This window comes from Rhyacophila brunnea, unplaced genomic scaffold (genome assembly GCF_057557595.1).
Source record: "Rhyacophila brunnea isolate RB1 unplaced genomic scaffold, BYU_Rbru_1.0 scaffold_2, whole genome shotgun sequence".
Taxonomy (NCBI): Eukaryota; Metazoa; Arthropoda; class Insecta; order Trichoptera; family Rhyacophilidae; genus Rhyacophila; species Rhyacophila brunnea.
In genome coordinates this window covers 322,286-345,709 of record NW_028232859.1, presented here as the reverse complement: position 1 = coordinate 345,709, position 23,424 = coordinate 322,286, and the positions used below count along the sequence as shown (strand labels likewise).

Here is a 23,424-nt window from a genome sequence, read left to right as displayed (position 1 = left end):
CCTACACAATTTTGGTAAATATTTTACATTGTAGAGTCAAATTAAATATTAATATTTACTTAGTAACTTAAGTGAGAACTGATAAGCGTTTTGCTCATTTTAATCGGCATGTTTTATCATATCATAATAAATAATTAATATCTTACTGACACTTTTAATATGCCCGATAAATCATTGGGGTTTATTTACCAAATAAAATGTGTTTCAACTAGGTATCTTTTAATTCTTATCAACAAATCCTGCTAAATATATATTAAATATTTTTAAATAAGTGATATAATTTGCCAAAAGAAAGATTATACCCAAGTATTTAGTGATAGTTTTTTTTTTGGATAAACGCATCTTAAGATTACTCGACATCCAACCTTTTATTTACCGCAGAAGATGAAGCGAGTGGAAACATGAATTTAAAATTGATGTAGGTATGCAAAAAACTTATTTTAATTATTGCTTCGAGGAACTAAGAGTTACTTTGTATTGTTGAGTATTATAATGTCCAATGTCGAAAGTCTTTACACTGCATTAAAAATATGCGTTGAAATGTCGTATAAATATCAGCTAATACTCTCATCTCTGTTTGGCGAGTTTTGTATGGACCGAAAGTGTTGATATATGGTATCGATCAACTTCAATTTCTTCCATATGACATTAGCTGGAATCATCCTAGTAGCGCAAGTTCCGCGGCCCAACGCGTGTGGCGTCGCGTTATTTACGTCGTCTCCGACGCCAAAACTGTGTAAATCGGAAATGTCAGGTGATTTTACGAGGGTGGCTTTGTTACGATCGCCCTCGTTCCGGTTGCAATAAGACTTCCGGTCGCAGAGCTTATTATTGTGTATAACACTTATACTTAAATTGTGACAGGCGACGCCGACTCGCGCGACAGGTGCGGCGTAGAACGGGCGCGGATCGCGACAATCGCAGAAGCTTTCCTGTGACGCCTCACTTATTTTCGTTAAACTTCTCCGGCGGTCTTCCGCTTTTCGATCTGAGTCGGGTTTCAACTTTATTTTGGCGCGCTTTGCAAATTTGATGCTGGGAAAAAGACTGCCGACGTTAATGTTAATCGTCGGGCGGAGAACATTTATCTTCGGCACTGAATTTCCCGCGGCGTCGACGTTCGAGTGCGTTCGGGAGGCCTGCTGTCTACTCGTTTCAATGTTTTTTGAGTTTTGGGCATATCTTCTGGGATTTTGTCGGGCGACTTCTGCCGCGATCGTTTCGATGAGTCGTTTTTCAATTTTTTTGTAGGCTAAATGCGCCAGTTCTCGGTTGTATGCTTTATTTTTGGGATTGAATTTAGATTGATAATGTTCGTCGTAGGAATCGTCGGAGGCGTATCCGCCGCTGCGACTCGCGACCGCGCCGTCGGTCGGCGTGCTCGCGTTCAACAGATTCTGGGTGACCCTTTCGAATGACACGTCGGATTCGACGCTTTTTCTCGATCTATTGGGACGTAAACTGTCATCGTCACAGCTGAGATTGACGGTCGCGGGCTGCGTGTTATCGAGGTGCAATTCGACTGCGGTGTGAGTATCAAATTGTCCGGACGAGATTTGAAGTTGGCCGCCGCCATCGAGCGCACTCGCACACTTTGGACGGTGACGTCGGCAGTCATCGAACTTTGACGTTGAACGCTGGCAATTGAGATCGGTGCACATCGGAAGAGGTAGAAGAAGATCGGTTCCGGAAGACGGTTGGAAGGTCGCGCGGGCGAAGTCGGCGGGAACCACGCGCCGCATCTGACAGCGCGGTCCTCAGAAGTCGTACGAGTTGGATTCTCCGTCGCCCTTGCCCAGCTTGAAGATTATACGGTAGATGATGCCGGCCAAGGCGCCGCCGATCAGCGGACCCACCCAATAAATCTGAGAAACAAAACAACTTATCTTCACCGAATGAACCAGATCAACGTATCGACCAAAAAATTAATTCAATATAAAAGTTATGCCTATGTTAAATTTTATATTTTGATCCCCGTAGATTTCATAATAATAAAATGTTTTTTTTTGTATAACTACTACTCATAAAATAGATTAAGTAATTTGAAATAATCTAGATTGAAGAAATATGTAGGTATATAACATGTCTCTAGGATTGGTAGGAAGGGTGAACTTACCCACTGAGCTTCCCAGTCTCCCAAAACAGCCGCGGGTCCGAAACTCCTGGCCGGATTCATGCTGGATCCAGTAAAGTTTATCTGTCATAGAAATAGGTAGTCATTTACTTATAGTAAAATTCAACGTAGGTACTTATGATTATATATGTTATATTTTATTACCGTATTAAATGAAATAGTTAATAATTATTAGTTAATCTAAGATATCATTATAATAAACAAAGGTATTACGGCAGCAGCATGACACGCCATGATGGAAAGTCCGATGGCCAATGGGGCAGACCCTTTCACGTCAGACCTCCTCGAGTCGCATACTCCTTGCACCACCAGCACCAGGACGAATGTCACAATGACTTCCATCAGCAGAGCCTACGAAAACAACCAATAATTTTACCATCAGTTGCGTCTTTTCGAGTACGATTGCATAATGTGAAGATAATTATGGCTCAAGGTCGTAATAATTATAGTCTTCAATTAGATCAAGATTATTAATTTTGCACTTGTATATTATATTATATAAAAATACGCCATCAGTTTTAAGAATAAATATTGAATAAATGAAGAGTAACCTGTAAGTCGGTGACTCCAGAACCTGGCTTCGTTACTCCGAATCCGCCCACAACGGCGTCAGGGACAGCTACCTGCAAATAATCACAAAGCGTTCGGCAACATTAGCGTTGGATAGACTATAGAGTAACATACTTGACCTCAGATTAAAGTCATTTAATAAAAATACAAAACGTAGCTACATCCTAGGCTTATATTAGATTATTATTATAGGTACTTTTTATGTACATTGTATTCACAAATATCAAGATTCGTCAATCTGGTAGGTAAGAAGAGTTTTGGTAGGCTTTCGAGGTAAGAAGATCATTAATAATCATTATCGACTGAATTCGAAATAGGACGGGATTTTACAAGTATAGGTTATGACCGAGAACTATCGTCTCGAGAGTTTTTGAAAAAGTGAATTTTGAGGGAAAAAAAATCCTGAAATACCGAGAATTCTCATTTCGCGAAAAACCATCGGTGAGAAAAAGAAAAATGCTCCCGACCGGAATCGAAATTTAATTTTGTTTCGGTAACTAAAGCTTAGAAAATGTATTATAAATGAGGTAAAACAGAAATTAAACCAATCTCCCATTCTTGAGAAAAATAATCTTGGATTCGAGAAACGAAAAAAGTCGAGAAATATCAAGCTCTACAAGCACACTTATTTTGTATAAATAATGACAAAAGAACAGTATTATTTTCGCCCAACTCTTCATTGTGTTTGTTGTTTCCTCACTTATTGACCTCAATGTGATTGGTAGATGGTTGTGATCTCGTTCATATTATCGATTTTTTTTTAATTTATTTACTCGAGTAAAGTTGATTTTAGTCGCACAGTACCTATTTAAACCTTGATGTATTATGTACTATATTGTGATACATCAACAACTCTATTATGTCGTTGTTTAAATATTGTGAGGCTGCAAAGAATGTCAGTGTAACTGACAATAGAATTTGCCATTAATTTGACTGTTTTTGTATTATCGTTCGGGGAAATCCCACCTCACTGACAACTTCTCAACGTGCGGTCTAAAAAAATGTCTGCCACATTTTTTAGTCTTAAATTTAAATAAAATATAATTAATAACGATCACCGTAAATAACAGTCCACCATCCCATCATCGTTGATTAAGTAGCCACCTATTTGACAAACTCTTTTATATCTTATTATCGACATTAGTTGCAAACAGTACGTGGAATGAATCATGATAAAAATAAAATTATACCGATATCTATGTACGTACAATCTATAATTAATATCATCAAAATATGGGTGTATTGAGAATCTGTATTATAATCTGAAGATGGATGATAAAACCAAAAACATATAAAAATATTGTACGACCAAGTATACTGACGTATTTTCTCCGAATACTAGTGTATAGGCTTTCATCATTATGTAGCCTCATTGAACGCAAAAGCATCGACATTTTCAATAGGCTGGTAACTACCGCTAAAGTTAAACGACGTGAAAGAACTGAGGATACTGTTCATACAGGACGCTGTTCAGCAATGACCTTCAGAAGTGTAGAGTACACAACAGAAAGGGAGATCGGATCGGCAAATCGGCAAGAGTCGCGGAGCTGTCCGGATCTCTCGACAGCGACAGCGAGCCTCAGAAGTGAGAATAAATGACTCCGAAGAATAATTTTAATGTTACAGGCAGCATATTTTAAGTGTCGGTAGTTAAATGTGCCAAAATCATCTAAACTAGTCTATATAATTGCGCGCTAAGATAATAAGTTACGTATTCTTGACGAATAGGCACTTAAAAATACATGTATTGTTTGACATTTTTTTTATTGTTACTGATATTATGATGTATTAGCATTTTTATGTTGAAATGGACATTTATATTCAAATGAATGCGATTCTCCGTCTCGAGCAAGTACTTATGTAGATCAAGATGTCGCAAGCTTTGTGATAGTTACGTTGTTGTCACGACACTCATTTGTTGTCTTCTTAATGCAATAATAGCAATGTCGCATTATCTGTTTCCATTGTTTTTCAAATTAAAAGTATATCTCGTATGGTAAGTGTCTTGTATGTAGGAGTTACACTATTCAAGAAGATTCTAATGTAGCGAATGGAGACGATTCTTCTCACGCGGCTTCACGATGTGTGTAGTCTTTCTACGTGAAAAGCTTATCCCAACGACTGATCGAACTGACGAATCTGAAGATACGAGGAATAAAATAATGATAATATTACTACCTATTAGTATTAATATAAAGTTAGCCTTTGCTCTTGTCGTCATTTACTTTACAGTATGTTTACATACTAATGACTAGGCTTAGGATTTTTAGGTGCTAAAAAATTGATAATAGGTACCTAAAATATGTAGATATAATTGGAAAATACGTTATTAAAATTTCATATTTATGAGTTAAAAAAGAAAAATAGATAGTATTACAATAAATCATATATATTTCAACAGTTTAATTTAGTATTTATTTACAAACAGAAAACGCTTTATTACAATAAATAATAAAATAATGCTTCAAATTTTCGAAAGTGAATCTTTGACGATTTGATCCTAGCATATTTTTATACATGAAAAAACTTCTTTCCACTTCTACAGATGCTATTATTGTGTATGTAAATGAAACTATTTCTGAAGTAGAAAAAATTGAAACATCTGAGGCATCTGATGGATTTTCCAAAACAGCTTTAATATTCTGCAGCGTTTGAAGTCCAGTATGTTTTATTTAAAATAGTATTTAATTTTGTAGGTACTTATATTCCAATTGGTCCAGGGACATTTTCTTATTTAAGCAGCAGTATTATTTAAAATATTAATCTGCTCCACTAGTGACTTTGTAGATGATTCTAACATTTCAATTATGTTTACTAGTGTTAATTATTTTTGTGTTTATGTTAAAATATGTGCTTAACGCTTTCGCTGCTGAAGAGATAATGAGATTTTAATTGCCCCCTTTAAAATGCACGTTAATTACATCGATCGGCCGCCTGGTCATTACGCGCCGTGTGCGTCTTCCGCGTCCAAAGTATTAAGGTGAAGCCTTTACTGAGCCGTTTTTAAAGAGGGACCTAGCGGAAAAATACGAAGCTTCCAATTTGAGATTTTTTTTGATAATTTACAATTTCAACTGTATCAATTAATAAATAGGTATGTATCTGAAAACATAAAGATAAATTTACAATTGTAAAAATGTGAATTTGTTGAATCGGATCGCATCTTATTATTACATATATTTTATGGTCATATTTATTATTAAAATTTAGTTTATTAAGTTTTCTAAGCATCGCCTAAGAGATTTTTGACTAATTCATAGTAATTTTAATATGTTTCATATCTATTTTAAAAACATCGATTTTTATAAAAAATACAAATGTGTATAACTTGAAATCCTTTTTATTTGTATGACTGAAAATAAAAAATATTTTTCTTTTTATGTTTTCAGATACATAGATATTTATTAATTATTACAGTTGAAATTGTAAATTATCAAAAAAAAAATCTCAAATTGCAAGCTTCGTATTTTTCCGCTAGGTGCCTCTTTAAAAAGGGCTCAATAAAGGCTTCACCTTAAACCTAAAATATGTAAAAATATGTAATTATCTAAAAATATTTAAAAATAGGTGCTAACAAATAGGGCTTATATGTTTCAAAATTGTCTGAAACAGATAGATATTTTTAATATTTTGTTGTGGGGCCACTCAAAAAATATATTTAAATACCTAAAAATCTGAATTATTTCGGAGAGACGACTTATTAATAAAAATATAAAATTCTCACGCTGCGCAGATATGTTTTCTTATGTCAATCACGTTCGCGTTTCGTCGCCGAGATGAGGTCAAGTGCGAAATAAACTTACGTCAAAATATTAAAATAAGTAGCCATAAAAATGTTTATCTCTATATTCAAGGGGAATCATCCGCGGCGGTTGAATGTCACATATTACACTTTCCAGTCTTTTGGAACAAATTTTTTTTAATTCGGCATCAGCTATTACCAAAGGAGGTAAGTCCAGGCTGTGTCATTTTTCTCCCGTGAGTACACTTCATAAAGAGTAGGCTGACTGGCAGTGGCGAAGGGTGACTTTTGGAAATGGTAGGCTGTGGAGTAACCACGCTTGTCAGATATATTTACGGGAAATAAAAAGATAACGCAATATTTACTACTGATGAATAGGTACACTAAATCGATGAAATTTCAAAGCTCAATTAGTTTATAAATAAGCAAACAGTTTGAATTATGTATTTTCCAAACATTTATAAACGTAACATACGTTCAAAATAGATTACCTATCATCTTTGAAAATATCCGTTGTTGTGTTTAATAATATGTTCCATAACAATTTATAATTTAACCCGTAAAACTAGACATTTTAAAATAATATCAGATAACTGATCAATAACTGATAAATAAAAATCGCGAGATAAATTATTCTATATTTTTAACAACAATCAATATTTATACGTGATTGAATCCCATAGAAATTAATTTTAAAATTATCTTTTTATTGAATTTAATAAATGTGCCCTTGCGGATGTAGGCGCTAACTAAATAACATATGATTTCAGAATAAAAAGCCAGACAGTGACTGGCGTCACATAACTGAAACTCATACAAACCACAAGGTGGCATACAAACCACAAGATGTCATCTTAAATTCCCATCGAATATTTCATAATATATTTGAATCCAGACAGCGCTATTCGCGCTAGTTATGGTTATAATCCTTACTAAATAAAAAAAACTAAATTCTGACGATAGATGACTCTCAATTGTGTTGGGTTTTTCAGTGTATTTATTTTTTAAATTAAATTATTTGCCTGAAGATCTATTTTTCTTAAAATTCTTAAATAATCGCCTACTATGGAGCCTTCGCCACTGCTAACTGGCGATGGTAATATTCTTTTCCGGAAGGATACGACAATAACATAAAAGATTAGAAACAAAACACGCGGCTTGGGAAAAATTTCGTCTGCGTGGATATATTAATTTAACTGTATACTAGTTTTACTATGTTTAACCTTACTACATTTTTAAGCCAGCTATTTGAATAGTATCCTTGTGATGAGTAATCTGAAAAGTAGACGTAGAGGATGCTGAATTGAGATAATTAAGTTATGTGGAAGTAGGTACGTAGCAACACAACACACGGGACTGGGGAGACTAACATAAGCTTGGAAAGGTATTCATCCAACAGTGAATTGGTGCCAGCTGCTGATGATGGCGTAGGAACTTATGTTATAATATTATAAGCTATAAGGGAAAATTTATTTGTACATGCATATCAATCTCATTTCGATTAGTCGTTCCTACTTTTCAAAGTGGAGAATGTATTGCATTCTGCCATACTCTACTTGGACGTGAATCATAAATGCTAACCTTAGCAAATGTGGTTTAAATTTTTATTTCACTTAAGCCTCCAAAAATAATAATAAAATAGGTATAACGTTTCTTTCACACAAGTCACGTTCAACGCAAATTATTTAATGTTCTTTAAAAAGCTGTCTTCGCCGTGTTGTGGTCCTCGGAATAATACCTACGTATAAAATGTAGTCACACAACAAATTAAATGTGCATATCTAATAAATAGTGTGTAAGTAAAAGGGAGTGTTATTAATTTAAGAGTCTAGATGGGTAGGCACCATGGTTTAATTATAAAGTTAAAGTTTTGCCCGAATAGTTTCTCAAAAACGACTTCCCATTGAGTCTAAAATGTGTTCAACCAACCTGTGATACCAGTGCTAACATATGCATGCGAAATATAATATAGGTACCTACCCTTAATATAATATAAATTCAGAAGTAGTGCAATGAATGGTGCAGTTGTGCATAATGCGAAAAAACCCTAAAAACAATGAATAAGAAAGGCTGACAAGAATTCGCGAATCTACTCTCAAAATATGTAGGTATTATTCGCACCCAGGCAGTTGGGCTACTGAATGATAAAAATAAACTAGCAGAGCCAGCTGGCTGTCGCCAGTCTGTCTCGCTAGGTCTTGCAGACAGCTTGGTGTCCTAATAACATGATGTTGGATTTTAATAAAATTGTGAAGTATGCATATGCGTAGTTTTTCCTTCAGGGTGGATTTGTCAGTTGTACGATTTGCAAGTTGTCGCTGCCAATATAAATAGGGGTCATATGCGTAGTATTTTTAACTCTTTAACGTTTACTTACCACGCATGCTCATTGCGCCAATTTGTGAAATGTCAATCCATTGGAAACCTTGCTGGAACACACCTATTGTATATAGCGGGGTCAAGTCTCAAATGCCAGTCGTTGCGGTGGACGCACGCTATGATAAATCGTACGAAATTTAAATTATACGCGTATGTACTTACATATTATCATAAGACAAATATATTTGAATAAAAAATATACAATAGTTATTGTTCTTTCAAAATATATTATTATTAGTCAACTGAATATTGTTATCGAATTATTAGACTTATTAAAAAAACTTACTTGGTATTTTCATTCGTACCAAAAATGCACGATATTTTCTGTGATGCAAAGTATTATGGCCCAATAGGACAAGCGTCTCTAAATCATTGATTTATTATAATTTTATATTATTGTACCGTTGGCAAAATATATAGGTAAGTACCTACATAGAACAAAAATAAATCGTACGAATATCTGATTATTTTTCGGAAGCAATGCTGAGAAAAAGCTTTTGACTTTGGATGGAAAAGCCGATTATAATTGAAGGAAAAATTGAAAAGACCAAAAATCCTCTCGACACTACACTAGACATTGATATTGGACTGATTTTTTTTACAAACACTGAAGGGAACCCTTGTAATATTTTAGTATTGGGGCGCAATTTTTCTAATTACGCCTCTGTTATGTATTATCATTTAATACTGTGATACGTAATTTTATAAAATGGTAAATGCTTGTTATGGTTAAATGTTTGATTATTTCTGCATTCAGCTGTGAAATAATAAACACAAAAAGAAGCTCGAGTGACAAGCGCTCGCGCTACTCCACCATCATTAAGAGCCCGATATAAATGAATTATTTTTAATTCTATTTTCTGCAAAGTGTGACACCATAATTATTATTATTAGGCGAAGCTCCTCAACATTGTTGACGAAAATTTTAAATAATACACAGGTACTAATTCATACCCGTTGCTACATTACTGAGGATGGTGATCAACGAATTAATTATATCATTAATGTAATGATTTTCGCGGAATATGGTGTAGTCATGTAGTGGATTCAAGTTTCCTTCTATATCACAGTATTGAGGCCGGTGACGTTGTTACAATTACGCCCACAAAATACCATAATTGAACCGTGAATGAGATCCTCATTTGTGCCACAGTATAGTACTGTCAGGTCTCTCTCACTCTGTCTTCTATAAGCTGGCGTGCCGGTTTCCCCCCCCCCCCGCTTCAGCATCCATCTCGTTCCCTCCCATTGAAAACTTGCAACAGTTGAACGCGATGGCACAATACTTTCCGTGTGACGTGTACGCCAGTTTATAGAATACAGACTCTACCTACGTCCGCCTCTACGCCTTTGAAAAGGATTGTGGTGCACCGCGTAGCTGTATGTGCAAGGTGTATTTGCACGGCAGGGCAGGGTAGGCCTTTGTGATTGACAACATTGCCCTGCATAGCCCACCTAAGAGATATCCACTGATTATAATACCTTTTACGATACGCCACACGCTTGCAGAGTAGGCAGCGATCCCCATAAATTGGCGTCGTAGGCAATTTTAAGAGCCCTTATTCTTAGGCTTCATCCATGACATACGGTCGACTCTCTTGAAGGCCATACCGGCCTTGCAAAACGCGGTTTTCGCATGCCGATCGAGTTTTAGCATATTATCTAGTTCATCGCTGATATAGGCAGGGGCGGGTCTAGCGGTAAGCGGACTAAGCGCCCTCGTGGGGTCCCGAGATCTTTGAATCTCTTTAAAGATTTTTCTTACATACGGATTTTGATAATTTCTGTGATTGGGTGCAGTTCATCGTTTACTTTATTATGGTCTCGCTACTAAACAGTGGAATGCGAACGATTGAAAGGTTCTATCCTACTGAAGTCATTAGAAAATTTCATCAATAATTTCCGAGAAGAATATGAAAAAGTTGAAAAAAAGGCAACTGATTTATCAGAATTATCTTTTAATGATGAATATGGACAAACTCGCAGATAAAAAAAAGAAAAATGTTTTTTGACGAAAACAAAGAAGTCGGACATGAATTTACATCTAGAGAATATTTCAAAGTAAATTCATTTTATGTCATATGTGATAAGACCAAGGCAGAACTATCGCAAAGAACACAGACATATCAAATAGTTATAGAGCCTTTTCGAATATTTTTTGGTTGGAATCTATCAATGGAAGAAAAAAAGAACGGGATAAAAAAAGTTGATGGATATTTACAAAGAGGACATTGATGTTTGTACTTTTGAAGACGAAGCTGACCATTTTTTAATATTTCTTAAAGAAAACAAGGACACTATTAAAACCACAATAGACATCCATCGAGCCGCCAAAGAAATGTCTTGCACATTTCCAAATGCAGAAATATATATTTTTTTTAACAATCCCCTTATCTAATTAATGCGTCAGATGAAAGATCGATTTCTGTTTTAAAGCGTGTAAAAAAATATTTGAGAAATACTATGGAAGAAGAAAGATTAAATAGTATGATCATTTTGTATATAGAGCAAGAAATTTTAAACCGAATTGACACTTCCAAAATAATTGACGAATTTGCAAGAAATAAAGCAAGACGAAAATTTATTTAAAAAATGTGTTTTTTTTTTTAAATTTTATTTCTATTACCTTTGTTATATTATATTTTATTAAATGAATGAGAGTTTCTATGCATAAAACTTTTTTTTTCTAACTTGAATTGGGGGGCCCCGAAATTTTTACCGCTCAGGCTTGTCTTGATCCGCCCCTGGATATAGGTGATATTACTGGATTGTATCGTGATACTGGTATCTCCCATGTGGCTTTCATTTTATTTGGCGCAAATGACAGTCTAATTGATTTCCTCTAGACCAAAATTGATCCTTAGGCTGTCTCAATATTCCCCCTTCTTCTGGCTTCGACCAGCGGCGCAGGTGACGAAGTCGGTTGGAAACGAAGTCCTAAGAAGATCATCAAAGAGGACGTTCCGGAGAAGGGAGTCGAAGACAGAGCCCTGGAGGCACCTCTGATGTGCTGCATTACTGTAGAGGATCCGACCGATCTCTTGCTAAAATTACCATGAATAGTTATGAAGCCGTAGCTTCTGAAGAATAAAGAATTCATACCAAGACGATCCATAGAATCTCGCCTACGCCCATCATGCGATCATTTTGTGCGTATTGCATATTATGCGAAATAATGAGCTTCGCTAAACTGCAGGAGGATATAATAATACATAATTAACTGCAAAATAGATTATAGATTGATAATTTATTAGAGCGTTCGAAAAATATTACCTACCCACAGTTTGAGAGCTCGAGATAATAGGTATGAAATAATTTTGAAAATGAGGTCGCTATATATGAGAGGACACTTTTTTGTGTCCACCTGAGATTAATGCCATCATATTTTTTGTTGACGTGTCAGTAGTGCTCAGATTTTGCGATTTCAAAACAAGCAACTGGCTAAAATAAATATAATTTGCAAAAAACAAAAAGGTAAATAAAGCACCGCTAATGACTGGCATAATTATTTTTCTTTGAAGAACATCATTAAGTATATATTATATTAGATTGTTTAAACTACGGTTGACATCTTGGCAGGTACTTAATTAATTATAAGGAGTAATAAATCGTAAAAAGGGGCTAAGACAATATATTTTATAGGTAAACATTTCATATTTTTTTCATGATAACGATATTATTGCTAATGTTGTAGCTGTTGGCGACCTGTGGCCCACAGATCTATTCATAAAATTATTTTCGTTTGATTTAATATCAGTTTACTATGTTTTCAAATAGTACACAAGAAAAGTAAGTATTATACCCAGTCCAGACCGAGATCGGTGAAAAAAATGAATATTGTGTAAGAAAGTATTTTCAAACATTTAACATTATAATATTCTAATACAAACGTCAACTTTTTTGTTTTCCGTTATGAATGAAAAATTGTTCTGAGCTACCTACTTTGGTCACAAGTCACAACTATGCGTTGAGTCGGTGATGTTGATTTTTTTGAAGGGAGAGTTTTCTAAAAATTTATAAATGAAGTAAGAGACTCCAGAACAAATGAAATATAGCTAACTGACATTGAGGATTGGGAGAAGCAACGAGCTGAACAGCAATACTGTTTTTATATAGTCCTGCAGAATATTATACAGATCACATAAATTCGTCTCTAGTGGTATATTAGTAAGGCAGTAGTTATTAGTACCAAAATCAAAAGTCAAATACAGAAATAAGTCATCTAAATCATTCTAAATAAATTCCACGACTCAAGCTTGTTATAATGATTATATTATTATAGACTTTTCTCGTATTATTACTTTGTTTTACTGTGTTGCCAAGCAAGAATTATGGTGTGGAATTTCAAAAATTCTTATTGATTATTTGGTCGGTAAATTATTAAAGCTTTGTCCAATATATTGTGTGGATCTAAATTTAGATGAATACGTTGCGCAAATTGTACAATACCGACCAATTTGTAACTATTATTGCACAATATCGATGCAGTTCAGTTCAAGATTGAGTTGTGAAAGCACACCACTACCACAAACGTCGCTTTATTTCTGGTAGCTAGGTATGTTTTTTTAATATTAGACTTGCTTGTGTAGTTGAGTCGAAACGTAGCGTAGCCCAGATTTTCATCGTCCAGTTGTCGTGGTGTTCAGTCAGTGGCGCCGAATCGTCATGATTAGGCTTAGGATTCTTAGGTATTTAAATATTTTTTTAGCGGCCCCACAACCAAATATCAAAAATATCTATCCGTTTCAGACAATTTTGAAACATTTAAGCCCTATTTTTTTTCAATATTTTTGGATCATTGCAAATTTTTACATATTCTAGGTTTAAGCACATATTTTTACATAAACACAAAATGTTACTGGACCAATTAAATAGTGTTTTAAATAAAAATACTGGACTTCAAACGCTGCAGAATATTAAAGCTGTTTTGGAAAATCCATCAGATTCCTCAGATGTTTAATTTTTTCTACTTCAGAAATAGTTTCATTCACATACGCAATAATAACATCTGTAGAAGTGGAAAGAAGTTTTTCCGTGTATAAAAATTTGCTAAGATCGAATCGTCAAAAATTCACTTTCGAAAATTTGAAGTATTATTTTATTATTTATTGAAATAAAGCGTTTTCTGTTTGTGAATAAATAATAAATGAAACTGTTGAAATATATATGATTTATTGTAATAGGTACTTATTTAAATTTTTAGCACTTATTTTTGTTTTTTAGCACATATTTATGAAATTTTAATAACATATTTTCCAATTATATCTATATATTTTAGATACCTAATAATCATTTTTTAGCACCTAAAAATACTAATCCTAGTCATGATATACCCATTTGCAACAATACCCTAGCGATGTTATCAATTACGGAGCATGTGTTGCATACCAGTCGGTCTCAGTGACGAATTTTGTGCTACTTGCTAGTAATTAATTGAATGTCGAGTATCGATAATGTTTACTGGGTGCGTCGAGTCAGTATAAATATGTTTTCACCCTTAACTTTATTAAATTTAGTTAAAATATTGCATTTATTAATTTTGAATATATTTACCCGTAGAAGAGCGGCTCCGGCGACTGCTCCGACGATCTGCGCGATGACGTAACAGCCGCCCTTCAGGAGACTGATGTCACCCGACAGCAGCAGACCCGTCGTCACGGCGGGATTGATGTGACCTCCGGACACGTGCCCTATCGCCTTCACATATAATATTCGGTTACGATTATTCACACAGTCGAAAGTATAATAAGTATGTTGTTGTATGTATTTTCATTTTATTTTACAGCTTTAATGATGAATTAGGGAAACCACCAGCATTTCTGAATCAGCCACTGCTAACTGCGACCCGGTCTACATAAAAGACTCAGTTGAGACTTCGTAGCTAATTAAAAGAAAATGATCTTAACTTTTCCCATTTAGTGCTGACAACACGACTGGCGTGTTTGCGTTAGTTGGTCATTAGATATAATTATCATGCTATTTAAATGTGGTAATTAATTGGAAAGTATCTGGCCAGCAGTGAATGTATTAATTGAGTAAGCATTTACTTGATAGAATTCCATTTTACAAGAAAAATAAAATGCTCAAAGTCAATTAAATCGATGACGGCCATGTTGCGTTTGTATCTGGAAACCGACCATAAGGAATCTATCGGCAGAGTTTTTTTGGAAAAAGGTTACTTATATGGAAACTACATGGTTGGATTACCAAGAGAAGATGAAATTGGTCGTAACTTTGTTCATATCTAAACTATTTTTCTTCGTGCCCGGGGTGCGATTGTTGCAGGTGAGTCGTAATATTTTATTTTTTACAAGCACTGGATATTGGAAATGACCTCTAACATAATATTATCCGATGAGGTGAGTAAAAGTGGAGAACTTCAAATCCATAGTCAAAATACATAAGGTAAGCTGAAAATAAATGTGAAATCGATGTTTATTCTAGTTAGAAGTACATTGTTTGGTTGATCGCATTTAAAAGTGGTGTTTGAATTACATAAATTATTATGTAAATACTATTGAGCAATAATGTGTGCAACCATCATTCTATTATTTTTAAGTACACATTGCGGTTAATATAATAATATTATTACAATAATTAATTTTTCACATGAAATATTCATCGTAATATCATCACACATTACGATTGAAACGTTGCAATCAACAAATAAATCTCAATTATTGACTTATTGAATTATTCGCAATTTATTAGTTTTATATTATAATCAATTCAAATCGCCACCAGGTAATTGGCCGATTCCAATGCAAATGGAACAGGACAACACATTCTCGAATCACTACTCCCATAACATACTAAAAGCAGGGCTGCCAATAAAAATAAATGACGGCAGATATATCGAGAATCTAGATTTTATTTTGAAATGTAAATCGAATAATAAAATTCAAATATCTATAAAAGTGAATCGATGACGGCCACGTTACGTTTATAACTGGAAACCGACCACGAGGAATCTATTGGCAGAATATTTTTTTTTTGGACGAATGTTGTATGGAAACTCCACGATTGGATTACGAAAAGAAGATAAAACTCTATTAAATTATAGCTCTGTATGTTTTATCACCATCGGTTTGGTAGTTTTTGAGTTATAACCGAATCAACCAAAAGGGAGAGATAGACAAACACTCCAATTTTATTAATTCTTCTAATGTATCTATATAAATAAAAAAAATCTTAAAAATTAGGGAGCACAATGTTTAGCAACGAATATACTGCAAAGTAATAGCCGCTGCCATACAACCGACTGCGTGCTACGCCGCGTAGACGTGCTACGCGGCTACACACGCTCTTCGAAATAAAATTACTTTCTAGGAAATATTGCATCTTATGGTACGTTTACATCTGACACTTATACCGTTATACTTATTTTATGTGTCGGACATAAAATTTCATTTACTGTTTACACCTGCATGGATCTGACATAAAATTCTGGTATACTTCTCGTTGAAATAAAGTCTCGACACTTTATTCAATGGCAACATTGGAATAAATATATGCGGTGTTTACATATGATATTGTAATTTATTCGGACACTTATTTTGTATACTTCTCAAAAACGTTATGTCAGTTGTCAATATGGGAATGTTAAAAAAGAAAGCAGCGAGTGTTATTATTTTAAGTCTTTTGGCAACAAAAAGGAGGAAAAAATGGTCTAGATGGATGCGGGAATGGATTCAGCGACGAGAAGAACTAGGTGCCTTCCGTTTAATGTCAGAGTTTAAAATCGAAGATCCAACTCAATTTGTGAACTTTAGTTTGCAAGATTGGACCTTTTGCCAAAAAACAAGACACACAATTCAGAAATGCGTAGAAGAACGATTAACAGTAACATTGCGATATCTAGCACTTGATCGTCATTGCATATTCAATATAATATTATCGTACCTAATACGAGTGCAGGTGTGGGCCAAAATGAATTAGGTAATACCATTTGAAGCGCATTTTTTCTTCACAGAGTGCATCAGAATTAATCGTATGTGCCGAGAACAAGCGATATTTTATTTTCGAACAAAATCCATAGAACACGGCACATCCGATTTATTTCTCATTGTCTATGATTTTTGACAGATCGCTACAGTACATTTATTGGGCATACATTCATGGTGTACCTATGATTATTGATTGTCCGTTGTTTTAGAAATATACATATGCAATTCACTAGGTACCTGTCAAACTACGAATATTGTGTCAGGTACTTGACATAAAAGTAGACGGTGGTCCAACTTCGGTGATATATCGCTCCAAGTTCGAACTTGTCGAAAACGCGGTGTTTACATTTGCGTATATAAGTAGATTGAATAAGTGGCAGGTGAGAGTCGACACACGCAAAATAAGTGGCAGATACAAATATACTTACTGTTTACACTTAAGTGAATATGGTGTCATACATAAATATGACGATATTAGTGTCAAATGTAAACGTACCATTAGGTATATACATATTATAAGTTCTGGTTAAGTTTGTTATTTAATATCCTGTCGTATGTAAACCGTTTTTCGTCATCATGGCATACTATATAGTATATAATGATATTATTGGCTATCATTGAAACGGTAATTGCAGTAAACAATTTCAATACACCTGCGAATTGTAATATAGTTCCACTATGTACTAAGTTACATATACTAGATTTTTGACCTGTCGCGCATTATGTTTATTTTATTTTAATAACCCTCGGTCTAAAAAATAATCGTTCTAATTTATAGTCAGCGTATTGCACATTGCAATTAGTGAACACTATGAGATGTGATGTGAATACAATAAAAATATGAACGACGAAATTAGTAGGAGGATCGAAGTGCTACCAGATGCCGCGTGCATTGACCATTTTAAATCCTCCAACCTACGAATAATCCGTGCGGTAGTGTCACAGAAGAAAAAGAAGAAGAATTAACGAACACAGTAATTATCAAATACCTGCTATGATTAACTTTATTAAACAAATATATAAAGCCCAAACACATAGCAACCCTACACGACCGCCTTTATATTATTGAATCAACATTGGCGGGATGCCCCGAAGCATGTGACCCGGCGGCTGATAGGCACCTATACGCTTACTAAGCATCGGCAACAGCTCTTAAACTAGTTGACTGCAGAGTGCAGCGCGCGAGTGCAATTGAGTTCAACGCACCGTTACTTGACCGTTGCAGTTTGCTGCTGCATTTTCAAACTAATAACAACAAAACCTTCAATATGCAAGTAAATATAATAACATCGGTGAATTTGTCAGGCAAAAATAATTAATATAAACAATATTTTTTGAAAAATGACGTTTTGTTTTTATTATACTAATACTATGTAATGGCATGTGCCGAGTAAGGGACAGAAATGAACTATATTTTTTGTTGTACAGTTGCCTGACATGAAAATGACATGAGTCCGTCCAATCAAACAAAAGGCTCCACCACAATAGATTGGAAGAGAAAATGAGGGGCAAGAAATTTCAATACTGACAAGAGTTGAACTTAATACTTAGAAATATTTGCAACATCCTAAAACTCAGTAAAATGATGATAAAAATAAAATTACAAGATAAAAAGAACTTTTCATATACTTACAACGTTTTTAAATTTTCTGTTAAATCATAATATAAACTTGATTTGCTAGCTTAAACGATCAAAAAAATTTGTACTTGAGAGAAATAATACTGAAATGTCATTTTGATTTCCATAGTAACGCACGTATATATTAATAATTTAGTTGCTAGGACCATCCGCTTAGCAACCAATAATGGTATCGAAATAACTTTTCATACAAAATAGAATTAACTGAAAATTAATTCAATTCTAAGTATTAAAAAAAATGCATTGGCATCGTGTTCTTATATATTCTAAAAGTTTCAAATGTCTAGCTAGTCGTGAAGTTAGTTAAAAATCGATTGCAAGATTTGTACCAGACAAAGAACCACCGGACAAATAAGAATACGAGCTAAGAAAAACGTTGTAATAAGGGATCGAAGAAGTATTTTGGAGGTCAAGACTAATATTGAGTATGAAGAAAATGTAGCATCGTTTATTTGTGTGTGATAGTATATGTCATCTGCTAAATAATTTTAATTATACCTACATACAAAGATAAATAGTTATAAATACAAGAAGGGGTGTGCGTGCATAAGTAATGTACGAGTGCCAATACAATATGACATTGTAATCTGAACGCTTCGTTGTAGATTCCTCCGTCAAATGGATAAACATGTAATCATCATACGTATCTAGATTCTTTATAATCTGAGCCTGAGTGATGCTTTAGTGATGATTGATTTTCGGGAAGAAGAGAAAGTAACATTTAGCATTGAGCGAGTATTATGAATTGAATAGTGATGCGGCTGTTTGAATCTTTCACTCTCGCGAATGGCAACCATACGCAGTGACGTCCCGTGGGGGTAGGCAGATTGAGTGTCGCTTGTGGGCGGCAGTTACTCGAAGGGCGGCAAATGGAGGAGAATCATTAGCTAAACATACCTAAACTTAGTAATAACGGAAATATCTTTCCATTAAAAAATCAGCTCACTGGTTGGGTTATATTAGACTGTATTTTTTGTCGAGTTAGCGATTCCTGGTTTACTTCCGTTGTCGTTGGAGGTCACGTTCTTGATGACCAGCAATGACACGTGCAGATTTTTGAGTTATAAGTAGGTACACACTAATTAAAATAATTTAAAATTTGTCCAAATATTTTTGCCAGTCACTCGCGAATTTTGGAAGTCGCTAGACGTATTTTTAAATCTATCTATCTGAAACCGTGGACTCACAATATTTATATTGAAGCAGAGCTAGCATTTAAATTAGATTTAGAATTATATATTTTGTCGGTAATGTATCTATACAACACATTTTTTAGAAATTTTAGTCATGAAAGGATAATGAAAAATACTGTATAAAAATGGGGTGGCCTTTTTTCGCTGCCTAGGGGCGGCGTTTTGTCCAGGGACGTCACTGATCATACGAATCGATCGCGAGCGTTCATCTGGCAATGTAAAAATATTAAAAACAATATGTGTCCCGCGGTGCACATCATTATTTTGCGGTTTCTTTAAATTGTAACGTGCGAAAAGTCGGACCTTGACTGCAAAAAGTTGACGCAACAGACAGCCGCTAAAACAACACAGACACGTCTCATCTCTCATTTCATTTGCGCTTCTTTCGAGCGAACCCCCCCCCCCCCCTCCCCAAAGCGATATCAGTCGACAAGTGATAGTACATAATACTATGTACCCATTATACGGAATAATTTAATCGTAGGGTAAGTTGGTATCTACTACCAGTTATGCTAATCAGTGAAATTGTCTCATACGTTATTTTTAGTACATAATAGGTTAAATATGGAGTGGTTTTTAAACTATATATTATAAAAAATCTATTCGACATTAAAAAAAAAATTCCGGCCATGTCCGATCCTAATAGGATCATATGGGCCTCCATAGAGTGGGGGGGTTTGTATTAACAGATTTTTTTTTTTTACAAGAAATGGATGTCAGCCACTTGCTCAACCTATTAGGTCCATACCCTGACTCACACACAAATTGAAAAACAATATGTGTACTTGCCAGACCCAGGATTCGAACCTGAGACCCACGGCGTGATAGTTCAACGCTTAAGCCGCGCGGCCACCGTGGGTGTCAATTTAATATTAATAGTATCGTATTCAGTGGAGTAGTAGATATTATATTGACCGCCTCTATAACAGTACGCACCGTGAGTGTAAAACCAAGGCATCTGCAAATTTTTCAATTTCGAGATTAAATGCAAAACAACTGCAAACATCGTGTACTTGATAATGTAAAAGTGAAGTAACTGAAAGAATATGCAATATAATGTAGATATAAAGCAAATATTATGGTTTTTTTTAGAAACTCTATTTCTCCTAACAAAACGAAGACATCAAACCCTAATATATCCAAAATATGTCTTTTGCACATGCCTTGGTTTTACACTCACGGTGCGATAGATTACGGGATTGAATATTGTGTGTTTCAATTCAGAGTATGTACCAAACGGGTTAAGGGAATGGCTAATAACCGTCCCTCGCATAATGAGTCTGTTGAGATAACCCTTTTGTTTGTGGAGTTTTATAATAATATGCTCTATCCCGGAGCGAAAATGATTAAGTTAACCTTATTATAGTAAAACACCAGCTAGAAAGTTAGATACCTACTTATCGATTTTTGAAGTTATACTTTTTTAGGCGCATTTGGAAAATCAGATCGGAGTGTATTTTTGGCGTAACACATAATTTATTTTTTCACACAAAAATAAACGCACTCGATTGGATTCGAACCACCGATTGTTCGGTTATCAGCAGAACGCACTACCATTACGCCACAGTATGATACTCAAATCGTGACGATTATACAGTATAATATTATAGTTAAGAATTGTTCCGTTGCGTAGGCAGCGAATTTATTATTGTCGGCCATTTGCAATTCCTTACGTAAACAAACTATTATTAAACATCATAGTGGCAGTTGTTACTTTAAAAATAAAAACATCGATAAATAACTATATAATTTAGTAATATAAGTTTAAGTATATAGAAATAAACCAACGGCGTTCCAATAAGGGGTACTTTTTCTTGAGTGTGTAATTTAACAAGATAATTAAGAGCTTGTCGAAGAATCTAGGTTATTACAAGTTTTGTTTTTGTTTTGTTACGCTAAAGAAGTATAACTTCTAACGCGCGTACATAAGTACACACACCGATTTTTTTTAATGAGTGTTTTACTATATTAAAAAAATTAAAATGTTCTATTTGCATTTGAAGCTAAACCGAAGACCTTTAGGTGTTTAAAAAAATTAGAACAATTGCTCGAGGCATGATTGAATAATGATCAACAGCTTCGGCGAGTCATTGACATATTGCGAGGAGTGCCGATGCTAAAAACATTTTGCCAATTTGCACTTTCGATGAGAAATGACTGGAACAAAGATTCAAAGGTCAATACAACGTTAATTCATTATTATTAAAATATTATTATTATTAGATTACGTATTATTAAAACGTATACATATATTAATATAATATAAGTTACCTTTTGTACATTACCTATTTATAATAGTGGATTAATAAAAGCCACATACATCTTATTAAGCATTATAATATATAGGATTATAACGAACACATAAACGAAATGTCATTATTTTATTTGAAAAATGTATAAAATGATAGTCAATAACTAACGTTAGGTAGGTACCTCCTTTTGTTTTTAAACGAATCATCTGCTGACTTGCAATTTTAAATCTTTAAAAATAAATTTACCAACATTAAAAATAAATAATTATATATTACCTATGTAGGTATTAAAAATTACTTGTAAGTATAAAAATAAATCTTTTCTTTTGATTATATAACTATAACAGCTTCATAAAAGGCATATAGTATTAATTTATTAATCATTAGGCATTATTATATAAATTCAACCGTCAATATGACATATATCTATGCCAAAGACACTTGACAATGATACATTGGATTTGATATTATTTATATTAAACGCCCACGATGGCCGAGTGGCTTAAGCGTCGTCTTATAATATCGTGGGTCCTAGGTTTGAAACCTTTTTCAATTTGTGTTTGGAGTCAGAATATGGACCTAATATGTTGAGTAAGTGGCTAACATCCATTTCTCGTAAAAGCAAAATATGTTAATACAACCTCCACTCTGTGAAGGCCCCTATGATCTTCTAAGGATCGAACATGGTGAAGTAGTATAGTGCTAGTAGTAGTAATATAATGTGATAGGTTCATTAAAAAGGAGAGCATTGAACCCATTCAAAATAAATACAAATTTGTTCGATACCGATCTAGATAAACCAATAATAATTATTGTACGTTTTTAATATTTTTATACATTGCAGAGTAGGTAGTCGTTTAACAAAAAACTATTATTATAAATTGGCATAATAGCATTATTAGCCACATGAGATTTAAAAAAATATCTGCCGTACTTTCGTGCGGAGGGAGAATGACACGAGAAGGTAACAAAACGTAATTTCCGAAAAGCGTTTCGCAATCTGACTGTCCTCAAGAACCGCGCCGCCCTTCTACCACCAACACTGCACCGCTGACCACGGTATAGTATTGTTCACTACTTTTGTGAATTAATAAATTACATTATTAAACGTATTAAAATATATATTACGTATTAAAAAAAATCGCTGTGTGTACTTATGTACGCGCGTTAGAAGTTATACATCTTTGGCGTAACAAAACAAAAACCAAACTTGTGATAAACTAGATTCTTGACTAGCTCTTAATTATCTTGTTAAATCACACACTCAAGAAAAAGGACCGCTTATTGGAACGCCGTTGGTTTATTTCTATACACTTTAACTTATATTACTAAATTATATAATGGTGTCTCGTTGTTTTTATTTTTTAAGTACCAACTCTGATGTTTAATCGTTTGTTTACGTAAGGAATTGCAAATTACGAGTATATTTTTAATTTTTCCCTCTGGTTCCTAGAGATTTTATAAAATGCTTCAATGGTTTCTGTCAAACAACTCAGAATTTACTGGTCTAGGGCAGGCGCAGCATGTGCGACGCGTCGATGGCAGAATGGATTTTGGTCGATCGCATCA

General features: G+C 34.3%; 1 protein-coding gene across 10 annotated transcripts in view; it reads right to left on the bottom strand.

The window, feature by feature from the left end:
• Positions 1 to 330: 330 nt before the first annotated feature.
• Positions 331 to 23,424, bottom strand: part of LOC147071642 (aquaporin AQPAn.G-like) — a 128,010-nt gene continuing 104,916 nt past the window's right edge. For all 10 annotated transcript variants that reach the window (XM_085946827.1, XM_085946831.1, XM_085946833.1 and 7 more), the window contains 5 exons: positions 14,379 to 14,522; positions 2,686 to 2,757; positions 2,348 to 2,485; positions 2,117 to 2,197; positions 331 to 1,865 (listed from right to left, as the gene is read on the bottom strand). In XM_085946827.1, the coding sequence (XP_085802953.1) occupies positions 1,758 to 1,865; positions 2,117 to 2,197; positions 2,348 to 2,485; positions 2,686 to 2,757; positions 14,379 to 14,522 (543 nt within the window). In that variant the 3' untranslated portion in view covers positions 331 to 1,757. The remainder of the gene's footprint in view (positions 1,866 to 2,116; positions 2,198 to 2,347; positions 2,486 to 2,685; positions 2,758 to 14,378; positions 14,523 to 23,424) is intronic.